This window comes from Rattus norvegicus, chromosome 13, assembly GCF_021556685.1.
Source record: "Rattus norvegicus strain SHRSP/BbbUtx chromosome 13, alternate assembly SHRSP_T2T, whole genome shotgun sequence".
Lineage (NCBI taxonomy): Eukaryota > Metazoa > Chordata > Mammalia > Rodentia > Muridae > Rattus > Rattus norvegicus.
The window spans coordinates 71,991,072-72,015,567 of record NC_141546.1 but is presented as its reverse complement, the minus strand read 5'-3'; the positions used below and the strand labels follow the sequence as shown (position 1 = coordinate 72,015,567).

The following is a 24,496-nucleotide window of genomic DNA, read 5'->3' as shown; positions in this document are numbered from 1 at the left end:
CTATAGAACAGTTATATTCAATGTATCCATATGAAAAGTTTGTTACTGTGGTTTGAGATTCTACATTGTACTGACTCCTCCTACTTACTTATCCTAAAATTCTTTATTAGTTTTTGGTATTATATTGAAGAATGCCCATAGTTATTTTAAAACACTATTAAAGTACTACTATAGTTTCAAACCTTCATATCTAAGTCCCGATTTTCTTTCATATATCAACCAAAATAACAAATAATAAATGAACTAGTCTGTCTTTTATTCAGCCAGTCCTTGAGGACATTTGAAAATAATATTAAAAAAGTGCTGTTCTTTTAGATTTTTATTAAAAATGGTTGTTTCATTAAAATGCATTTTAATATCAGTATGTGGTAGATTTTAATTTCTAATATAATACATGTTGACATAACCTATATAAATATGTTCTCAGTAGTTTTTCAGTCTCACGAGATCTAAATATAAAAATTTGATAATATTTATGGCTACAATGTCCAGTCTTAAAGTGCTTTCTGTAGAAGTTTACTTTGGATTCTTCTTAATGTTTCTAAAATTATTTAATTTTTGAAATGAGGCCAGCATGTAATGTCCTTGGTATTCTCAAAGGAATGGGACACAGCAAATCTAAAATTGTTTCTAATTTTGCTATTAAGAATCTTCTTTGTGACTCTGTTATGCTTTTCTCTAGTGAATTTTAGGTACTAAAAATAATTGGAAGTCAGAATTAGAACTAAGTCACTAGAGTCAGAAATGAAGATTGGTGATAACTGTTAAGGTGAAGTAGGGCAGCGATCTGAGCATGCTCTGTTCTTACAATTCTCTATGCACAACATGATAGACTGAGTCAAATCCACAGCCGTCTAAATACATCACGGATTGTTGTTTTGTTAAAGCATCTTAAATCTTAATCCAGTTATACTCAACAAAAACAATCACTTATTTCTCTGTCTTCTTCCATAGAATAAATAAAGCTACCAAAAACTTGTGGAAATTGCTATAACAATGAACAATATTGGCCTCTGGAATGACTCATCAATCTGTCATTATAGATACAGTTTTTAAAATACTTCCTGGTCATCCTGAAATTAGCAATGAACTAAAACGATTCTAGGAAAATGCTTTATTGTTGACTCATTTCTCAGCACCGTGGAGAAACTAGAAGAAAGTTCAGGGTTCACAGACGAAGAACATTGAGAGACTTAAGAAAAGTACTCAGGATCACACAGATAATTCAAGTTTTCTCAAGTTTAGTACTGATACACATTTATCTTTAGCAGGAAACATGGGCTTTGTCATAAATACAGAGCCTCAAATTCTAATTTTTAAGGGTCTGTCAACTCCATCTTTAGTGTAAGTCCTAAATTACAGTGGACAGTTTGGACTGGACTTGGCTAAGTTGTGTAACTCAGTCATTATCACCTGAGTAAAACTTGTGTGGGTTACCGTGTTTCTCCACTTATGTTTTTCTACTATTTCTCTGTGGAATTAAGCCTACATTGCAATAAAATATAACTCATTTGTCTAAATCATATGACTGCAGTCAGTTTTGACAAACAAAACTTTTGACTATAGATAAGAATATTATAAACATGTTCAAAGGTTAAGAATTTATTTATACGCCTTGTGGTGGTAGCACACACCTGTCATCCCAGCATTTGGTAGGCAGAGGCGGTGAATCTCTGAGTTTGAGGACATCCTATTCTATAAAGCGATTTTCAAGACGGCCGAGGCTATCCAGAGAAACCTTGACTTGGAGAAAGGAAGAAAAGGAGAGAGAGAGAGAGAATAGGGGACAGTGGATTTAAAGGTTTTCATAATAATTTTGAAAAACTTTAGGATAATTTAAGATGCAGTTCTAAATTAAGTAAAGATGCTTAGAATACAAAGGGAAAGTTATTGGTATAGAGTCAAGATTCTGTAGTGCCACATGGAGCTATTAAATACTTTATAGAACAGATAGAAACAGAAAAAGTACAGGAGGCTGAGGCAATAGGTGCCTGTGAGTCAGCACCAAGTCTAGCAAACTCTTAGCTTACTGGCTCTTAGACCTTAAACTCTTTTTGGAGGGAATTGGTGAGTTCCCTAAAATAAGACGTATTTAAGTAGATTCATAGAGGCTAAGGATTTAAGCCAGAAAAAAAAAAATGAAGGTAATGTTGACCACTTAGAGGATCCGAGAGGGACATGTGACTTATGTGCTCCAATCAGAGTTGTAGCTTCTGCATATATCTGCCTGTGACTCTGCATATTTGGACAATTACAACCTGAGACGGTTAGAAACTACTTCCATTTATTGAAGTCAAAGCCAGTTATAGCTTGTGGGTGTTTGCTTCCCGTCACAGTTTGGATTGCTCTTGTAGCACATTTAATGGTAGTAAGGTACTTGAAGTAATTGCTTTAGTGTATTTATAAAGGAAGTAGTCCTTTGTGGCTAGATGACTTTTAATACATCTAAGGAACTAACATAAAAGTTATATTTAATCATCTAATATGTAGTTATAAGGTGTGTTTGTCATTTCATACTAAGCCATTTTAAAGGAGCAAAGGATAATAGTATGGTTTGGGACTTGGGAATTGTTAGCACATATTACTTTAATGTTAGGCACCCTCACTTCCAAGAGACATCTTTAGATCTTTCCTTGAGGAAATACGTTTTGTATGTTTTAAGATCTTAGTGGCCTCTAGTGGTAATGTGATGCTATAGTTTTAGTTCCAATTCCTATGACTATAAATCCATTTTGTAGATGTAGTCACTCAGCTCCTAACCTTGCTGATTCAATTCTTGATTAATTGTATTCTCAAATCCTCGTCATCCCTAGACTAGAAATCTTTGTTCCTTCTTCTTTTCTCTGCTTTTCCCGCTCCTACATTTTTAGTAATATCGGTTTAGTTCTGAAACAGCCTCCCATTGTCTCAGTGTAAACTGTGTTGGTTGCTTTATTAAGTTTATGGTAAGTTTTCATCTTAGAATGTTTGAGCTTCTCTGCAAATTGTAGGACCAAGTCTTTGTTTCCCCATTATAACAGTTTTAAAGTAATTTCAGTTCATTGAGATTCTTGTTTAGAATCACTTCTATTAATTCACCATATGAGAATCTTGTATTTCAAATATTGGTGTACTAGGCATGAGAGTGGTCCATTAATTGGTGTTTCTATTTTGCTACACAGATGTAAAAGGCCCACCAACCCACCGTCTGTCTTGTGGTCAGTCACCCTACACTGAGACAACATCATGGGAGAGGAAATACTGCATCCTCACAGACAGCCAGTTGGTGTTGCTCAACAAGGAGAAGGAGGTGAGATACAACGCTACTACTCATTTCTAAGCACATTTCTGAAATTACATGCCTTTTAGTTGTATTTTGATAAAGTTGCATTGTAAAATATAGACTCTAGCAACTGTAAGCTGTAGTCTAAGTGGGTGCTATTGTCATAATGATATGTTGCTGCAATGAAATAGCAAGCTCCACAGGCAGGCCCGGACACTCAGTTGGAAAACAATCAAAATCACACTGAGTTGATACATTTGGAATGGGAAGGCATTAGGTTGTGGAAATCTGGTCCTGCAGATAGTCTAGATGGTGAAATTGTCTAGTTGTCTTTGCTAACTAGTTTTATGTCAGCTTCACACAAGATAGAGTCATTTTGGCAGACAGTGCTCAGTGGAGAAAATGCCCGCATCAGACTGGCCTGTGAGGAAGCCCGTGGTGCATTCTCTTGATTGATGCTGGAGGGGTTAGCTCACTGTGGATAGGTGCCAGCCCTGGACTGGTAGTCCTGAACACTGTAAGAAAGCAGGCTGAACAAGTCATGAGGAGCAAGACCGTGAACAAGGCCTTCCTCTCTGGCCTCTGCCTCACCCTCTAGGTTCCTGATGTCCCTTGGTGATGCACTATAATTTGAAGCTATTAGCTGAAATAACCCTTTATTTCCCATGTCACTTTTGGTAGCTGTGTTTTATCATAATAGTAGAAACCTTTAAGTTAGACAAAACCCAATGAAAGCATATTGAATAGGGGAAAGGTTTTGATAAATTGACAAATTAAAGTACAGGAAGAATAAGGACCTTATGGAAATGTGGAGAAGTACCCATGAGCTAGCAATAGCAGGAAGCAGCTATAACTGTAGTCTCTAAGGTAGTGGATAAAAGCAGCATTTCTATAGGTCAGTGAGATGAGTGTTCCTACTGGCCAAATCTTATTTAAAAGTAGAAGATTGTGGGGCTGGGGATTTAGCTCAGTGGTAGAGCGCTTACCTAGGAAGCACAAGGCCCTGGGTTCGGTCCCCAGCTCCGAAAAAAAGAACCAAAAAAAAAAAAAAAGTAGAAGATTGTTTCGATATGTTCTATAACATCCAGCTTCTAGAAACCCACAAGAGAGCAGTAAGCAGCGTGCGCCTTGGTCTGAGGCATATAGAATGTAACATACATGGACACCATGTGCTAAGGACAATTTCTATTCTAGAGCACTGGTTCTCAACCTTCCTAATGCTGCAACCTTTTAGTACAGTTCCTTATGTCGTAGAGACCCCCAACCATAAAATTACTTTCATTGTAATTTCATAACTATAATTTTGTTATTGTTATGGATCATGTAACTATCTGATATTTTTGATGGTCTTAGGTGTAGCTGAACCTACTTAAATTAATCCTTGCCTAGCTTACAAATGAATGAGACTCAGTCTATGGTTATTTTATTTGGCTTTGAGAATTACTAGAGGTAATTTCTAATCCCTGTTGGCCTATGGATACCATTTTTATTCAAACTACCACAAGTATTCCTTTCTGGGTCCTCTTCATTTTCTTTAGAATATCATATGTCCTTTTCCTTTTTGTATGGGTGCATGCACGTGCATCTGTGGGGAGTTTTGGATGAATACTGGGACTAGAACCTAGGAAATCCTGTGTATTAGTCAACTACTTTACCACTGAACTGTATCCTTAGCCCATTTATCTTCTGATGCTAGCTGTTATAAGTAATTTTAGATGTCTGAGAACCTTCATTTTCTACATTTAACTCTTGCTTTGTGTCTGTATATTACCACTTTCTGACTTCCTCTTCACTCATACTTCCTACCTCTTGAAACAATCCACTTCCTGCTACAACATAGGATAGAACTGCTGTTTCTTCTACCTTGTCCCTGTAGGGGTCTTTTAACTTCATGGTTGAGTAATACAAGCGTATGTGCCACTTTTTTTTTTAAATCTATCTACCTTTTGATAGATACCTGGTTTTAGTACTAGAAAACCTGAGGAGTCCCATCTGAGTTGCCAAAGGTTCAGAGATTCACTCCATCATCATCAAGGCGGGAGCATGGCAGCATCCAGGCAACATGGTTCTGGAGGAGCTGAGAGTTCTACATCTTGTTCTGAAGGCAAACAGAAGACTAGTTTTCAAGCAACTAGGAGGAGGGTCTCCAAGCCCACCCCCTTTGTGACACTACACTTTCTCCAAGGCCACACCTCCTCCAACAAGGCTATACCTCCTGATATTGTCATTCCCTGAGGCAAGCTTATTCAGACCACCACACCTCATAAAGAATTCTATTTGGTCATGTGGAACAATGAATAAAGGAGCGTGGGAACAAATAGTTGAGCTAGAAAAACTATTTCATTCAGCCAAGTAAGGAAGGCTGGAAGGATGATGCATTTGGTTAAAATAGACTCTACTGCCCCGAGAGAGGCAGCTTGTTCTTCTACTATTAAATCAGGAATGTTTAATTAAGTCTCTCTCTCTTTTTTTTTAAAGACCATTGTTGTACCTGATATTCAAAGAAGTTTTAAATTTTGTTAATTTTATTAGAGGAAATTATTAGAAATTCATTTTTATAGAATGATTGTGATATAATACTTTCTACCTTTTATTCACACAGAATTATAATGAGGATAATTTATTTGAAACTTCTTTTGATAATTGACAGATTCTTGAAAAGCTTAATGACTTTCCTGCTAAAATGATCTCAAAAGGCTGTTTTAAACTTTAATCGCTTGTTATGTCTGTGTTTAAAAGAAAAATCAAAAGAACCGTGTAAGAATTTAAGCTGAGGGGGCTGGAGGGATGGCTTTGTGGTTAGAGCACTGACTGCTCTTCCAGAGGTCCTGAGTTCAAATCCCAGCAACCACATGGTGGCTCACAACCATCTGTAAAGAGATCCGATGGCCTGTGTCTGATATATTCACATATATAAAATAAATAACTCTTAAAAAAACTATTAAAAAAAAAGAATTTAAGCTGAATCCTTAGCTAGGCACTGCTGGAGTATGTGAAGGATGTAATTGTCTAGTATCACACACACACACACACACCACAGGTTTTTAATGTCCTTTTTTATCTCTGTGTGTTTCTTCTCAGATTGGATAAAGTCTGTTTGAGGGATATGCATGAAAAATGTTAAAAATACCAAATAGAGCAGAAGGGTAGATCTGGGCAAAATGATGAAAGAACAGTTTGCCAAAAATGTCACGTTGAGGGGCTGGGGATTTAGCTCAGTGGTAGAGCGCTTACCTAGGAAGCGCAAGGCCCTGGGTTCGGTCCCCAGCTCCAAAAAAAAAAAAAAAAAAAAAAAAAAAAAATGTCACGTTGAAAGACAACTTACTGGTTCAGAGCATTGCTTGTGTGCAAATTGTATGCCAGATGAATATTGCGCATGTGTTATATTTATTTTCTTGCATAGGACCAAGGAGAAACCCAAATGACTTGATCCAAAGCCAGTTCAGAGAGGACATGTGAAGCCCTTGAGAAACTCTTGAGTTTTATTTTCCCTTCAAGAGATAAGAACAAGTAAACTACAGACTAAGGAATAGAGGGAAATGATAGAGAGAGCAAAACAAAACAAAACAAAACAAAGCAAAACAAATTTGCCCCTCTCAGGTTTAGCCAGCATAAACATACAGAAAAAGCCCGAGTTTGTACGTTTTAGCAATAGTAACCTATCAGAGTAAATCAAGCTCTGTTTTGTTAAAAATTATCTCTGCCTTCTGTGTTTTGGATTTTTTAAAAAGATTTGTTTATTAATTTACATTATTTGTATACATGTTTTGTATGCATGTATATCTGCACACCAGAAGAGGACATTTGGGTCCCCTGGGACTGTAGTTACAGACAGTTGTGGGCTGCCATGTAAGTAAGTGCTGGGAATTAAACCTAGGACCTCTGCAGGAGCAGCCAAGGCTCTTAAACACCAAGCCATCTCTCTGGTCCCCATTGTTTGAGATTTTTAAGGCCGGGTTCTAGTTGTGTAGGCCACAAGGCAGTCATCATGCAATTTAAAAACATTTCAATATAATTTGCTTGAAGATATATTTATCTTTGTATTTATTGATTGTAAGTAGCAATTGGACTTTATACAAAACAGCTGAAAATTACCTGCCATTTATCCTGGAGTTTGATACCTGGGGCATATTTCATTCAGAATAATTTTCTAATTTTTTAACAAATGTTATGTTTCTGTGTTAAGAATTACAAGGATAAAAGCACAGTTTTTTTTCATACCAAACTTGGTGATGGAAAGAAGACAAAAAGTGAAGCTGGAGAGATGACTCAGTGGCTAAAGGGACTCACTGCTTATGTATGCAAAAGATCCATGTTCAGTGCCAGGCCCAATACTGGATGGCTCACAACGATCAGTAACTCCAGTTAAGGGGACTTTCCTGCCCTTTGTGGGTATCTGTATACAGGTAGTACACATACACATAAAATAATTAACCAAATGTTAATATTTGAGGAAGAACTGGAAATTAGAAAATATTCATTTACTAAAGAACCTTGAGTTTATTATATCTACCATTTTGAATCTACTGGCAGTGGGGGGGAGGGGTTACCAAAGAATGCTTAATTAAAAGAGGGCTTGATTTTAAAAACAAGGGCTCTGATTATTAATCTGTAGTACATATTGAAAGAAAAAGCAATTAGAAGTAGGAAGACTAGTCAAGAGCCTACTATTTCACATATCTAAAGCTTTGGTTGCTTCCCAATGCCCCTTGAAATATATACATAACCTGTGGTGTTTTGTGTGGGCATGATATACTTTGGTGTTCTACCCTGCTTTAATCTCTTAAGAAACTCTACCCAATTTGCCTATTCTTCGTCCAAAATACATTTTAAAAAAACAAAAAACAAAAAGCTTTCCATGCTAATTAGCCTCTTCCCTAAATGCTTTTCCCTTTGCCTAAAATGGTCCTCATCCTACCCATAAAAGATTTATTCATTCATTTGTGGGTTGTGGCTACTTTAAGATTTAGGGAGTAGCTAGTAAGGTACAAACTGTCAATTTATATTAAATTAGTTGAAAGTTATAATGTTGTGGGAGGAAACTAAGACAGTTATATTTTAATGGCCAATTAGGGCATTAGTGCAGAGGGAAGAGTCTGGGAAGTGTCAGTTTCTCTTGAACCTTAGGGTGAGGAGGAGTTGGCTGACAGGTGCAGAATGGAACGAATGAGCAGCCGCATTTAAAGCTGAGAGAGTAAAGCAAACAGGGCACTGACCTGTAAAGTGGGGGCTGTATTAGGGCAAGCACTTTGGTATTCCTGGACTAGAAAATCTGAAACTGGACATAGAGCTAGTGGCTAGATGTGGGAGACCTGTGATCTATTGTGAGGAGTTTGCACTTTATGGGGTAGTACTTTTGAACAGTATCATTGTAAAAACAAAAAACTATGTACAATTCCTAAAGAGCAGATAAATAGGATTGTGTTCTAGTCGCAGTAAAAGGGTTCTCCTCCATCTCCTGCAAACACACCTCTCCTTTGAAAATCACTGCTAGAGTAAGGGATGACCACGGAAGGGCGGTAAGTCTCAGGATAACATGATCACATTTGCTTTTGAAACTACTCAATAAGTATGTGCTATGTTAGAATAATTGATAGAAGACTAATTCTATTCTGTATACAATAAAACCAGCCCCTTCCACATGCATATATATTCAGTCACAGGCTAACAGGCAGCTTAGCACTGAAATGTTCACTTTACTACAGGTATTTTCTATGAACCATTTCCTAGTTGGGGAACATCATTTTGAATTTCAAGCTGAGGAAGTAGAGAATCTCTGGAGAAGTTCAGTCCTACTGAACAGAATATCCAGGAGACTTTGGCCAAGGGTTCTCCTATGATTTTCCAGGGAAGGTTTTTCAGAGGACAACTAAAGATTGAGAAGACAAGAGATACTCACTGGTAGGCTGAGCAAAGAGGCCTGACCTTGCTAGTGAAAGACTTCTTTAAAATCTCACCATTCCTGGAATCAGTGGAAGGCCACACCTCAAAAGCACAGAAATTAATTTAGTTGATTGGTTTACTTACTACTTCTGACCAAGATTTAAGAAGAAAATAGACATACTGAGAATAGATTTAGATAAATTTAGCAGTCCTAGATAAATTTGTCTGCCTAGAATGGTCCTGTTTCAGACTTCCTGGGCGATTATAATTTGCGTGATGGCTGAGAGCCTCTGTATAGATGGCACTTTGAGATGCTTATCCATAGTAGGAAAGAGAGAACACTACATACACCTTAAGGCAGTGGCTGTCAACCTTGTGAGCATCTGAATCTTGTTAAAACAGTGTTGGGCTCTACCACTACAGTTCTAATTTAGCAGGTGTGGCAGAGCCTGATTTATAAAAGTTTGTTGAGCTCAGAATAAATTGAAATTAATTTCCATATGATACTAAGCAAGGAGACAGAATTTTATAGGAAGCATATGTGTATGTATGTGAATATGTTAATACAAATACACTTGCTCTCCGGGTGTCATAGACAGTTACCAAGAGAACAAAGAATTTGCATTTTGTTTTGTTGTGAACACTTCTTAGAAACTATTGAAGCCACTCATCCCTTACAGTTTTCTGCCTCCTCTACAGAAGATTAGAATTGAAGTACTTGGTTCTTTTTTCTTTTTCTTTCTTTTTTTCCATTTTTTATCGGTTATTTTATTTATTGACATCTCAAATGTTATCCCACTTCCCAGTTCTCCTCCCCCCTCCCTCCTCCCCTCTTCCCTTCCTTTCCCTCGATGAGGGTGCTCCCTACTTGCCCACCCACTCCTGCTCAGTGCCCTGGCATTCCCCTACCCTGGGTCATCTAGCTTCCATAGGACCAAGAGGCTCCCCTCCCATTCATAAGGCAGACAAGGCAATCTAATGCTACATATGTGGCTAGAGCCATGGGTCCTCCTATGTGTACTCTTTGGTTGGTGGTTTAGTCCCTGGGAACCCTGGGGGGGGGGTCTGGTTGGTTGATAATGCTGTTTTTCCTATGGGGTTGCAAACCCCCTCAGCTCCTTCAGTCCTTCCCCTAACTTTTCCTTTTTATTGAATCCAGAATGATTCAAAAGCCCAGTCCAAGATCAAAGAAATGTTAAAAAGCGTTCATAGAGGGCTGGAGAGATGGCTCAGCGGTTAGGAGCACCCGACTGCTCTTCCAGAGGTCATGGGTTCAATTCCCAGCAGCCACATGGTGGCTCACAACCATCTGTAAGGAGATCCGGTGCCCTCTTCTGGTGTGTCTGAAGACAGCTACAGTGTACTTATATATAATAAATGAATAAATCTTTCAAAAAAAAAAAGCGTTCATAGAAACTGGGAGATGTGTGAGTTCTTACGAAGTTTTTAAACCAGAATATGAAATGGTAAAATAAATTTAGGACAATCAGAACAGAACAAATTGATTTCTAAAACTGTTTTTGACTTAGCAGAATGCTAAGATTTGTGAACTCTTAATTTGGTTCATTTGAATGGAACAAAATTACCTATAAATTGGTGTCTTTAAAATACTGTATCTAAGGAGCAATCTTGAGTGTTATAATAATAAAATATTCTTAAGAAATGTAGGGAGACCGGAGAGATGGTTCAATGGTAAGGAATAGTTGCTGCTGTTACAGAGGATCTGAGTTCAGGTGCCAGCATTCAAGATAAGGTAGTTTACAGCTGCTTTTAACTCCAGCTTCAGGGGCTCTACCAATGCCCTCTCCCACTTCTGTGGGCATGCGGATCCCACAGGAATACATGCACACATGCTCACATTAAATGAATAAATGCATAAAGAAAATTTAAATAGAAATTTAAATTTAGGACAAAAAATTCTCATGGTAATCCACTTTCTTCAAATCAAGAATAAAAAGGCCTAATTTTTCAGAATAAATACTTTAAATAAAATGTATGATCATAGTTTAAGCATTAGAAATGCAGCATCTATGTTAAGACTTGGAGAAAATACTTGATAATAAATTTGGGGTCCAAATAGCAAGACTGATGTATTTTATTTCTTTCTTTATAATAGTGAAAACCAAGCATATAGAACCAAGAGAAGTTTTTTCATGGATATGGTCTTTATAAATTTCTACAGGTGTGTTGGAGGGGTGGGGGAGAATTACCTCCTCCTGCGATGCTTAAATGCCTGTTCAGGTAATAGTCAATAGAAAACCACTACAGATAGTTATGTTTATTTGCTCAGTGATCCAATTTTTTAAAAATTTACTCCCTTAGTGTCTACTTTTGAAACAAGTAAAAGTTACTTTTGTTTTTTAAAGTGAAAGTCACTTAACCTTTCCATAGCACTCCTTCATTATTTAAGTAGAGACAGTATAGTTTACTACTGAAAGGGATGGAAGACTTAGGTTACTTACTGTTCATGGAGTTTTGTATTACTTAGTATTTTAGAAAGAGTTTTGTCTTTGTTGATTATACGATTTCTGTCTTTATAATTTTATCTTTCTTAATTCTGCTCTTTGACTTATGAGTGTACAAAGAGTAAGTTTAGTTAAAGTCATAAAGGGAGAGTACTGTGTAGTCCTGTAATGAGTGTGTGAACTTTCAGTACTGAGCAAGTGCTTGCATATCCATTCTTCAGAGGTTCCATAAGGAACAGAAAGCTATAACGTCCTTGACCCCAGTCACAGGGGTTGGATGACTGAGCATTGCACGAGTCAGGTACAAGCCTACCTGCTTCTGTTTTGTTGGAACATTTGATGTGATACGTGTCGATTGCTGCCCTTGGAGTACCAGGTGTCTCAGAGGAAAATCTTAATGTCTCTTCATATGCAGGATTATCCATTTTCCCTCTATTGATTAGTGTTGTCTCCTGTTAAACGCATTTTCCCCTATGCAAGATTAACATAATACTGCAACCTTATTTTGTTACTTTTCTCTTTTACATCTACAGCACATTCTGGAACAGGTTTCCTATGTGGTATAAGGAATAAATCAAGTCCTACCAGCCTTGCCCCTCTTAAAGATTCTCTCCTTGACTTAGCACCAGCGCCTGGAAAGACCCCTTCTCCCATGCTCTACTGTGCTCCCTTTATAAATGATATATATCCTATATTTTCCTAATAAGAATTAAATGTTAGTCATTATTAACTGCGATTTCGTAAAAGCTATTAAGAAGAGTAAGAAATTTATTACTGATTAGTTATTGACATACTTTACCAAACTAGTACAGTTTGTGATGAAGGTTAGAAAATATCATTTGTAGGGCTGGAGAGATGGCTCAGCAGCTAAACACACTGGCTGCTCTTCCAGAGGAACTGAGTTCAATTCCCAGCAACCACACGGTAGCTCACCATCTGTAATGGGATCCGATGCCCTCTTCTGGTGTGTCTGAAGAGAGTGACAGTGTACATACATAAAATAAATCTTTTAAAAAGAGATTAAAAATGTAATGAAATATATTGAAACATGGCAGGGAATGGAGAGAAAAGGAGGAAAGACACACTCTTGTAACGTTATATGCTGTTCTGCTTTATCTTTGTTGTTCATGTCTTACTGTATGAAACCATAAAGTTTATCATAAATACTTATAGGGGAGAACCTAGTGTTTACAGGGCTTCATTTGGCTCTGCTTTCAGGCCTCAGCTGACTCACTGGGGCTTTGGACTTCACATCCAGTAAGAGTGAGGAAACTACTAACCCCGCTCGCCGAAGAAGAAACTTGATGCCATCAGTTATTCTACAAAATTAACCTGTTGCATAGTGTAAATTCATAGTTCTCATCCACTTATGCAAATAATCATTCAGTATGCTTCTGAAACTATAGCAGAAAAATACTTTTTGCTGTTAAAGAAAGTTGCCCCTTTGGAATAAAACATGCTGTTTTATCTTTGTACCTGTGCAAATGTCTATATATGTTTGCATTAGAAATACATTTTATCAACTATACTTAACTATTTGATTCTTATACTGAATAAAAGTTGTGTGATCTTCTTTAAAATCTTTAACAAAACCAACCCCATTTTCAGAGAATTTTTGAAGCTTAATTTTTATAGTCAGTTTTTATTTTAATATTTGCCTTTTTGAGCATGGGATAAAATTAAAGCTTCTAAACCAGTTTCTGATACAGAGGAGTGTCAGTGAATCAGCTGAAGCTTGAAAGCCTAGCTACTATAAAGCCCTGCATATACTGTGTTCACACACACACACACACACACACACACACACACACACACACACAAACACACACACAAACACACACGATAAATTTTATGCTGTAAGTTACATATACTACGACATTAACGATAATTAATAAAACAGCACATATAAAGTTACTGGAATTCCTTGTCTCCCTTCCCTTTCATTTGTCTGGGTGTTCTCTGAGCTTCCGGAGCAGGTGCACACTCAGATAGGATTTGGACAGACTCCAGGTCAGCTAATTTACATACTTGTCTTTCCTGATCCTTCTGTTTTCTTTTTAAAGAGCAGCTTCCTGCTAAGGGGTTGGTAATCCTGTAACATCTTTTTTACTTCATTTCTACATTCCTCCTACTTTCAAATCCCATTCCACACTATCTTCATTCATTAAAAACAGTCAGTAAAAGTACATAGACACATTCATTATTTTGTTTTCTCTGTGTCTCTTGGCTACATAGATACCTGTGGATGGACAGGATCAACAGGCAGATTCCACCAAAGGGCGATGCCTGAGGAGAACGGTCAGTGTTCCTTCAGAGGGTCAGTTTCCAGAGTACCCACCAGAGGGCACCGCTAAACTAGGTAAGCTAAAGAAAGGAAAGAAGTGCCTACATTTGATTGGATGACTTAAGCATTTGTCATTGCTACAGTAAAGCAAAGTATTGTATGTCTCTCCTTAAACCATTGTGTTGAAATCAGTAGCCCCAGATTTAAAGTTCATCAGAGTTCTATCCAAGTACAGCAGTTATGTGCTAATAAGGTCGATCCGAGTGCCACCTCTGTCTTCAGAACAAGGCTTGTCTGTTTCAAGCCCTGTGGGAGTGGCTGACACACCCTTTTCACAGCTGTTGGTGTTACTGTGGATGTTAGAGTGGGCTAATTTAACTTTGCATGGTCTATATAAATTATTTTCAGACTCATGGTTTGAGTGGATGACAAGGGGCGGGATGTTAGCCTCTTCATTTCAGACTGAGAATAGTTTAGTTATAGAATACTTGTCTAGCATTTGATCCCACCATTCCACAATCAACCCCCCCCAAAAAACAGCTAACCTTTCCCCATTTTATATTTTATATATGATTTTATGTTTTGTTATTGTTTTGCAATATTTAAATAATTAAACTGGAGTGATAAAGGAATACACACACAATTTAAAGTAATCAAGCAATTTGGAAACCCCTGCTTTTGGGTTTTTACATTACATTATTATGTATTTAATAAACCATAAACATTTAATCACAGGTACATGGTAAGTAAATAAAGTCATTTGTGTCTATTTTCCATATTGTCTTAAAACTTTCTGCCTTTAAAACATATTAAGTTAGCAAATATTCTCTCCCAAGTTTACTATTTGGAGAAACCATATTCCAGTCATCGTGTTTACTTGAGCCACATTAGCATATGTTGAAACTACTTTAGGTCCTCATGATATGAGAACTTGTTGGACTGTAAATGTTTATACCCTGCTTTATTTCACATGCACTGATATTCCATATATACAAACTGGCCAAGAGCCACCATCTTTCATTCCCTCTTCTTTATTGTCTCTGCTATACTGAAAAGTGCTCAGGTTTTAAGGAAGTATAACCATCATCTGAAAAGTTAGTACAGAGTTGGAGAAGCCACAACTAGTGACTACATAGTGAACTGTTAAGAGTCTATGGAGTTCCAGGTACTGTTCCTAAAGACTGAATAAGACAGTGGCTAGCAGAAGTACCTGGTTGTGAGCCATTTTCTAGCTATTATTCTAGACAGGTCTGGCAGTTGTCCTGACTGATGGGACTTAGGGATTCAGAGTAGTTTTCCTAAAATTAGCACTAAAATTGATTCTCAATATGAGAGTGGCAACGCTTATCTCTTGAAGAGATTCTTCTCTTTCATGTCAGTTAAATCTTGAATTACATAGCTTGTTTTTTCTTTCCTGGTGAGTTTAGGCAGGTTACCTTCTATTGAATGTTGCTTTGAATACTTTTTTGTAAGTATTTAGTAGCATTTGGTACAATTTTAAGAATAAAAAAGACTATAATAGGATTTTAGTAATTTTTTAACTTAACAAGATAGAACAAATACATGTAGAAACAAAACTATAAATATTTAAGATTAATTGTTTTTATTGGTATTTTTATATGCTGGCAAATAGTCATTGAAAAATTAGAATGCTTAATAGAACATCACAAGACAGTAACTATATATGCTAGGAAAAAGAAATTTAATGTGGTGTGCGAAGCTTCTGCACAGAAAAGTATAAAAAGGATTTAAATAAAGAAAGTCTAGGAGATAGAATCGTGCTGAATGTTCGGGCCCTTGTTTAGCATGGATGAAATACTGGATTTAATTCAGACTGGGAAGAGAGAGACAGATGGAGACACACACAGAATACCACTTTTATACATTAGAAAACAGTATTATTTCATTTCTCAGGATCACAGTTAAAGAATGACATTCCTATATTCCTTTTCAAAGTTATATGGATTCTTAATTTTACCTAGAAATGACATAGACCAAGAATAACTGGGGTATCTGGGAATGGTGGTACATACTTTTAATGTCAGCACTCTGTAGGCATAGGCAGATGGATCTATATGAGTTCAAGTATAGCCTGGTCTTCATAGCAAGCTTCAGGCCAGCCAGGACTACATAAGAAACCCTGTCTCAAAATAAACAACAACAACAAACAAAAGTAAGCCAGGGTATGGGAAAATAAACAAAAATATGCAACCTCTTGGTATCAAGATTTTAAATCTAATTGAATAGGATTAAGAATTCTGAAATTGTTGTGCTTTTATATAAGATGTATATTATAACAAAGTGGGCCTAGTGAAATAGTGAGGGGGTCACTCTTTCAGCCTGTTGTCCGGTCAGTCAGATAATATTCATGAAGAGCAAGGGCATGTGTGTCTTCACTTCTTCCCTAAATCATGACAGAACCAATTCCTAATGCACTATAGGTCTGAAAGAGAGAAGTAGATAGGCTTGTAGAATGGTATTGTTCTGATCTTGGATAGAGGGCAACATCTTTAGCAGAAGATAAATAACACTAATATTTAGGGAAATAACTGATTGATTCAGTTGATAAAGGTTAGAAACTATATATCAAAAGACTGTTAAAAAAGTGAAAGTGTGGAGCAGGACAGTGTGCTTCTAAAGACCTAATACAGGAAAGGGTTAACCTGATACATATTCAGGTTTCCTAAGGAACATGAATGAGAGGATTGGCATAGTATTTACTGAAGAATTCACTGAACAATACACCCAATGATACCTGCTGTCGCATCCTTTTAAATAAAGCTTCAAGTTGCAAAACTGATGTGCAGTGTCAGATGTCAGAATAGTGGTTAGTTTCAGGGAAGAGGTAAGAATGAGGGCACAGTATGACAAGCTCCTGGGGTGCTTTCAGTGTCCTTTTTATTGACTCAGGCAGTGGTCACACAGCTCACATCTACTTTGGGATAATTCGTTAATCTCAGCATTATTCATTTGAGCTCTATGAGTGTTAACTTACCAAATTGGGGGTAGAGGGAGCCAAAGATCATGTTGTCAAATATATGGACTAAATAATTGAACAAGAGGGGATAGTTAAGAACCACCATCACTTCTGATACATGCTACTAAGGGAAAGCTACGATAAGGACTAAAAACAAAATCCTTACAGGATTTAACAACATTAAGGACCTTAGTGAATTTAGTCGAAAATAACAGTTTTAATGGAATATAGTAGCAGAAGCCATACTGAAATGGCTTGAGAAGATAGTCTTTTCAGAGATGAAATTGAATAGCAAGAGACAGATCACTTTAGATATTGCCTGTCAAAGGGATGGGAGGCTGATAGATACTCCATAAATACTGAGTGACTGCATGAGTAAGGAAGATTAATGAGGAATAATGATGGGGAAGGATAAAGGACAGGTATGTCTGTTAGTCAGTCTTAGTGATAGTGTTAGTGAGTAATATTGATGATCATGCCATTTTGTCTTTTTTAGAACTTGAAACAATTCGTAGTCTGCTCCCACTCCTCTGGTTCTCAGGTTAATGAGCCCCGGGAAGTGCATGTGTTGGGATTTACATTAATTTTGAAAAGATGCTATTTCAAGTTGTTTCTTGTGTGTGTTTTGTTACAATTTAATAATGACCAAAATTTCATTAATCTCCAGAGCTAGAAAAAAAGGTCTATGAGGTGGATATAATTTTAAAAATTCTATTGTCTCTAGTATCCCTGAAAGGTACATTTTTACTCCGTTTTTCCAATAAGGGCATTCTACTGAGAATCCCCTAATCAACTACCAAGTGTAATTAAAGTAAGATGGAGGAGGCAAAGTGTGCCTTTAAAAATTCTGTTGCCTGTTTGGAACAGGTATAACAATTTTGTTTGTTTTAGACGATCATTTCAGTAACACTATTCGATATTTAAGTTTTAGAATCCATTGTAGGCTCTGGGGGGTTAGAATTGGAAAAAAATGTGTATATAAACACTAATTTTGTGAGTTTGTTTTCTACTAAGGAGTCATAGACAATGAGCCCAAGTAAAAAGTGATGTCATATTGCCTCATCTTGACAAGAACAAAGCAGAAGGGAAGCCAAGGTGTCTGGAATAATCATTTTCGTTTCCCATGAAAGCCCTAACTGGTGTTTGTAATTACCTGGCTGACATGTAATTAGTGTGGATGTCATATGTACAGAAACTTAGGAATAGGGAATCCAATAAGGAGAGCAGTGAAGGAACAGCAGGTAACCCCCGGAGACTAGAGGGGAATGAGCAACTAGGACAGAACAGGGTGGTGCCACGCTCACGGTCAGCCGGACCCTGAGGTTTCGGGTCTCTGGAGGTATTAGTTCTTACCCTTCGCAGTGCCTAATAGCAAAGGTGCAGGAATGGGGATCCAGAGACAAGTCAGGATGCTGCCATTACAACAGTCGCCTGAACAAGAATGATAGCAGCCTGAGTATTTGCTTTCCCTCAGTATTAGTCTCACGTTCAGCAGATTCCAACATTGATTTTGTTCCATCAAATACTTAAAAAAAAGATTTATTTACTTATGCATATGAGTAAATTGTGTTGTCTGCATGTACATTTGCACACTAGAAGAGGATATCAGGTTTCACGGAACTACAGTTATTAGGTAGTTATGAGCTGTGTTATGGGTGTTGGGCATTGAACTCAGGACCTCTGGAAGAGCAGCCAGTGCTCTTCACCTCCGAGCTATCTCTCCAGGCCCATCAAATTATTTTTTTTTTGTGAAAATATAATGTTTTCTGAAATACTCATTTCAAGATTTAGAAAATCTAGTAAGAAGAAATACCCAATTTAATAAAGATGGAGGGAAAAAAAAAGAAAATCTAGTAAGACTACTCTTCCCCTTAACAATTAAGGGGAATTAATTAAACCTTTCCAGGTTTTAGCTTATTAATCAAAAGATTATAATTGAGACCAAAGAGATTGCTTAGTAGTTAAGAGCACTGATTGCTCTTGCAGAAGGCCCATATTTGATTCCCAGTACCCACAAGACAGATCACAACTCCAGGTAAAGGGATATGACACCCTCTTCTGGCTTCCATGTGTACCAGACATTCACATGATATACAGTCAATCATACATGCAGGCAAAACATATATACACTTCATATTTTTTTAATTTAAAAGATTATGTTCAAACTGTTCAGAGTTTTCAAAAATGAACTGGCTTCTTCAGTTGACAGTATTCCTTGTCTACAATCAGTAATGAGAGCTGATTAGTTACAGGAACATAAGAGCTGGAATTTAGTAGATGTTTATTTTTAGTGTAACTCTAACCTATGAAGCCATCCTTTTAAAAGAAATATTTCTATCATGCAGAACTCTGGAAATAGAGGAAGGTAAAGGGTTAGCAATGGGCGGTTTTATAAGCTTTCCATTTCTTGATACTGCCATACAGTTCTTCCTGGTATTTATCATATGTAGATCACAAGCAACTCTACATTCCTGTTATGTGCACTTAACTCCCTAAAGTGTGTCAGTTATAATGGAACTCTGACATTCTGCAAGGCAGCATAATAGCAGAGGACGTGTACCACCAGTCCTATCGGTGTGCCGGGTGACCAGAAGAAGCCTCTCTGATTTTTCTCTCTCATCCTCTCTATCCCGGCTCAATACATTATTCGTTTCTGTGAAGGTGACTAAGGGCACCTTTCATTAAATTGTTATACAGTTTGCAGTTATTTTATAGTTTTCCAGCAGATGGCAGTAAAATGTCTCAAGTAAAGGACAATTTTATTCAGGTCCTTTGTATAGACAGGGTTGTTGTTCCCAGTTTGCACATTCAAAGTACAGGGATTAGCACATTAATATTAATAAAACACTATTGTGATTGGAAGATGAGCTATGAAGAGGGATGAGTAGATAAACAATCAGGAACAGCTTTTAGATTCGTCCTAGATTTCTAGGAATAGAAATAACACATTGAACTTAAACTTCTAATTATCCTCCTTCTACAGAACAAGTAAAGCTATATACTAAAGGGTTTTATTGTGAAGACCTAGTCCTTCAAGCATATGGAAAACAAGAAAGGCAAACGTGTGCATGTGAGTGCACACTTGTGTGCATGCCCATGCCCACACAGTAAAAGCTAATAGTAGTTAGATTGTGGTAAAAAGGCATTTGAAAGAGCCAGCTCTTGATGTAGTAACAAAGAAACCACCCGTCATTCTGATTTTTTTCTGCAGAATTTGGAAGCAGATGGTATCATAGGATGGTTAATTCATGGGTCATGTTCTCTTTTCCATTTTACTGCTTCTCCTACTTATATATCTAGTTATATTTTTAGGGAGGAAAAAAAGCACCCAAATCCCCAGAGTATCTGGATTTTTGAGATACCAGGAAAATTAAAAGCAAGTTACTTTACCATATACAATGTGAATAAACAAATATTTGAACATTGAAGGATAAGATTTTTCCTTCCTCCTCCCCTCACTGTCATTACCCCTCAAGCAAATGTTCAGACCAACACTCTCCTGGTAGTTTAATATCATAAAAGGAGAGACATAATGTTGCTAACTTTCTTTATAATTAGCAAACATGAAGTAAAACAAAAGACAGACACTAAAATAAGCAAGCGAACAACAGAAAAACAAACGTAAAAACAAAAAGTCAGCGGGAAATTTAAAAACAATTGTCTCTATTTGCAGAAAGATAACCTACTATATGCATGTTGCGGGATATTTGATCACACTGTGAACCCCTAGACAGTGTTTCTTATTTGGAATAAAACTGTTTCTAGTTGTGGTGTGGCTCAGCCCTTAGCACACACCTTTAATCCCAAGGGTTGGAAAAGACACACCCTTAGTATAGACCCTAAGTTCCAAACAATAAAGGTAAAGTTAGTTTGTAGAAGGAAGCTCCCCTGTTCGAAAGTGATGTCTAATTTAGTGGCAAAGTGAAGAATCAGAGAAAGCTTGGACAGAATAGGATACGCCCCTCTCAGGAGAACAGAGAGGAAAGAGGCGACATAAAAAGGAACAATGCAGAGGGAGACAGGAAGGCAGCAGCTTTGCCAGGAAAGTTTTACAGAAACAGGTTGAAGAGAGAACTGATTAGACTCAGGTAAAGACACACTGAGCCAGAGAATGAGAAGGAGCCAGAGGATTAGCACAGACTGTCAGACTTAGTTTGAGGCCAAGTAGAGCAAAAAGTCACAGGCTGAGTGAGAACCAGATTGGATCAGTCAGTGTGGAGAGGAGTTGGAGCCAGAGCAGCTGAGCTGGCCGGCCAGCCGAATTCCAGAGGAGCTAGAAAGGGAGAGCTCATTCAGCAGTGAGTCTCAGAGGCTGGAAACATTCCAGGCTCAAATAAGATGGGTGTGGAGTCTGGGGGCTTCCAGGATGAGGCCTAGGTTAGTGGACAGAGGCAGTAAACCTGGGAGACAACATTTACATCAGCAGAATAAAAGATACATTTACATATGCATGTAACAAGAACTGAATGCTATGCAAAACACTTCTTTTCTTGTGCAATTTTATTTGGTACATAAATGTAAACACAGGACACATTAATGGACTTGGATTTTAATAAACATGTTTATTGCATTGTGTTTAAAAGTAGGCTAAACGGGCTGGAGAGATGGCTCAGCAGTTAAGAGCACTGACTGCTCTTCCAGAGGTCCTGAGTTCAATTCCCAACAGCAGCCACATGGTGGCTCACAACCATCTGTAATGGGATTCAATGCCTCTTCTGGTATGGATATAAATAAAATAAAAATAAATCTTTTTTAAAAAAGTAGGCTAAACACACTTACGTCTTCAAACATTTGTCTATTTTTAATGATGTAAACTTTCAAAACTCTTCTAGCTTTCTGAAATCTAGAGTGAACTGTTTTTCTGTAGTCACCGTACTGTGTAAAAGTACACCTGAGCTTGCTCACCTCTCACTGTGACTTAACACCCATTGGCCAGCTACTCTCTTACCTGTGTAGCCTACATAAACACACACCCACTGGGAACTTTATTGAAGTCCAGGCTTTTAATTCTACTGCGATTGAGATTATTTGTATTAGAAAATGAGGCAGAAATCAAGCCGGAATAGTGTTCAGCCATATCCTGTCAGTTGACTCAACAAGGAGGATGCCCTATATGCATTAGATAAATACTTCAGATAAATACCCTCTACAATTTAACTTGTACTTAGAACCTTAAAAACTAAATACCTAAAAGTTATGAGTAGAGTAATAGTTACCTTAGGTGTGGGAGTGGGGTCGAAGGTTGGAAGGGGTGTGAGGAGAGTTAGAGAAGAGTAAGTTACCAGGTTCTGTAGCACAGCAGGGTAAACAAAGTTACATAGAACACATTGTCTATCTTTACATAGTCAAAAGAGGATTTCAAATATTTTCACATAAAGAAATGATAGTGGGTGATGAATATTCTGATTATCCTGAGGTGATCATTACTTTGTGTATCTGTTAACTAAACATAACTGTCTACCTCATGGATACATACAAGTATGTCAACCAAAAGTAAAATGTTTAAACTTGGGATTGTAATTCAGTTGGTAGATTGCTTGCCTAGCATGCACAAAACACTGAGTTCAGTCTCCAGGACCATATAAAATTGGGGGTAGAACACATGCTCAGGAGGTAGTGTAATAAAGACGACGTGACATGCTTTTAAAAAAATCCGTAATGATGGTGGTAATACTAATAAAGACGTTTTGCTGTGCATGGTGTTAATTCCTGCACTTCTGACACTGGAGAGATTGAGATAGGGTGATCACTATGGCCATGGCATCCTAGACTACTAAGTATCCTCTCATTAATTTTTAAAGCTTTTTATTGATCTCTGTGAGCCTCACATCCTGTGCTCCAATCCCACTCATCTCCCTGTCCCTTCATACACACCCTCCACTCACACATATACACATACATGTGTGTACATGTGCATGTGTGTAAAACATGTAGTCGTATATTTAATGTATGAGGCTAACTATCAAAATATAGCTAAGTGGGGTAAAAGTCGTTTCCTCCATGAAGAAAATTTGGTTAGAGGGCTGGTGAGATTGCTCATCAGGTAAAGCTGCCTGCTATCAAACCTCACTTAGTGGATTGATTCATGGGACCCACATGGAAAAAGGAAAGAACTGACTCTCACATGTTGTCCTCTGAACATGTACATACACACACACACACACACACACACACACACACACACACACACACACACTAAAATATAGTTCAAAAACAATTTAAAGTTGTTTAAACATAGGACTGTTGGTTATTGTTTTAGCAACTGTATAAAACCAATGAGCTCTAAACTATATACAAATATTATTAAGTTTATATACTGCTCATAGAAAAGAATAAGTCACTTAGTCCGTATGGACAAATAAAAGCAAATTAGAACAATAGTGGGCTGCTAATTTTTACACATGAAATTATCAAAATATGTTTCTAGGAGGATAGGATGAAACAAACATGACAGTCCATTAATGCCAAATTGCCCTTTTGGAGGTTAGACATGTGGAGTACATGAACTCATGCAAGCTCATACACATCCTCATAGAAATAGTAAGTAAATCTTTAAAGTGGAGACCTGAATTTGGGTAGTCTAATATTACTTACTAGACTCATGGCTATTAATACTTGAAAAACTAATAAACTGACATAAACAATTTTTCCACATTCTGATTACCCCACAGAACAAGAAACATAATAAAATTATTACTTACCAGGGTAGGAAAAAGACATTCTCAGGTCTTGTCATGTGAGAAAAGCTTGTTGTGAGTCTATAGACCACATGTAGCTTTTAATGTTTGAATTCATTATTAGAAATGTGAGCAATCAGAACAATAGGTTAAGTCACAGGCACAGAATTTATGATTCATAGAAGACTTGCTCTGTAGCCTTCATTAAGTTTTATTTAGCAAAGGGACAACGAGAAGAAAATGTCCTTTACAGCATTCCTGAAGCATGACAGAGGATATTTCTCTAATCTCTAGACTATAATAATCTACTCTAAACTTGTCAGCAAGGTTGTAGTCAGGCATAGTAGTGCTTGCTCTTTAATCTCAGCACTAGGGAGGCTGAGGTGTACAAAGATGTGTGAGTTTTAGACCAGTTTGTTCTGCATTGTGAGTTCCATGACAGCCAGAGCTACAGAATAAGACCTTGTCTAAAACGAACAAATAAATAAAATCCCATATTCAGTCTACATCACTTGCTTTGCCTTTTCTGTCCAGTTATTTCCCCCTGTTTTCGTGCTTCCAAACAGTTGTGTCTGTATGGATAGCTTTTAAGTTTCTATTCCTGGCTTCTTCTTCTCCTCTCAATTCAGAGCTGTAATCCCAGATGGATGCCCTGGACATCAGTCCCAGCGTGATAACACCAAAACCACTGTCCTATGTAGCTTCCCTCTTCCTTGCTTCCTCGCTTCATAACCAGTTCTCATGTTAACTGTCTGTTAACATGACTACTGTATTTGCTACCTCGATTTCTTCCATTTAAAAATTTTTGGCATTTCCTTAGAGGACTAGTTGAATCATATTTCTTTGGTTCAACCTAGCTATCTCAGGTTCTGGCCTGACTGAACTGCTTCAGGTTTTCCAGGCAGCCTCAGACACAATGGCTTTGCTCACTTTGGCCATCAACCTAGA

The 24,496-nt window shown here is 37.4% G+C and overlaps 1 protein-coding gene across 4 annotated transcripts in view; it reads left to right on the top strand.

The window, feature by feature from the left end:
• The window catches only part of Rasal2 (RAS protein activator like 2), a 293,935-nt gene that overhangs the window by 123,665 nt on the left and 145,774 nt on the right, over positions 1–24,496 (top strand). For all 4 annotated transcript variants that reach the window (XM_087580925.1, XM_087580924.1, NM_001401196.1 and 1 more), the window contains 2 exon segments: positions 3,162–3,289; positions 13,846–13,969. In XM_087580925.1, coding sequence (XP_087437051.1) covers positions 3,162–3,289; positions 13,846–13,969 — 252 coding nt within the window.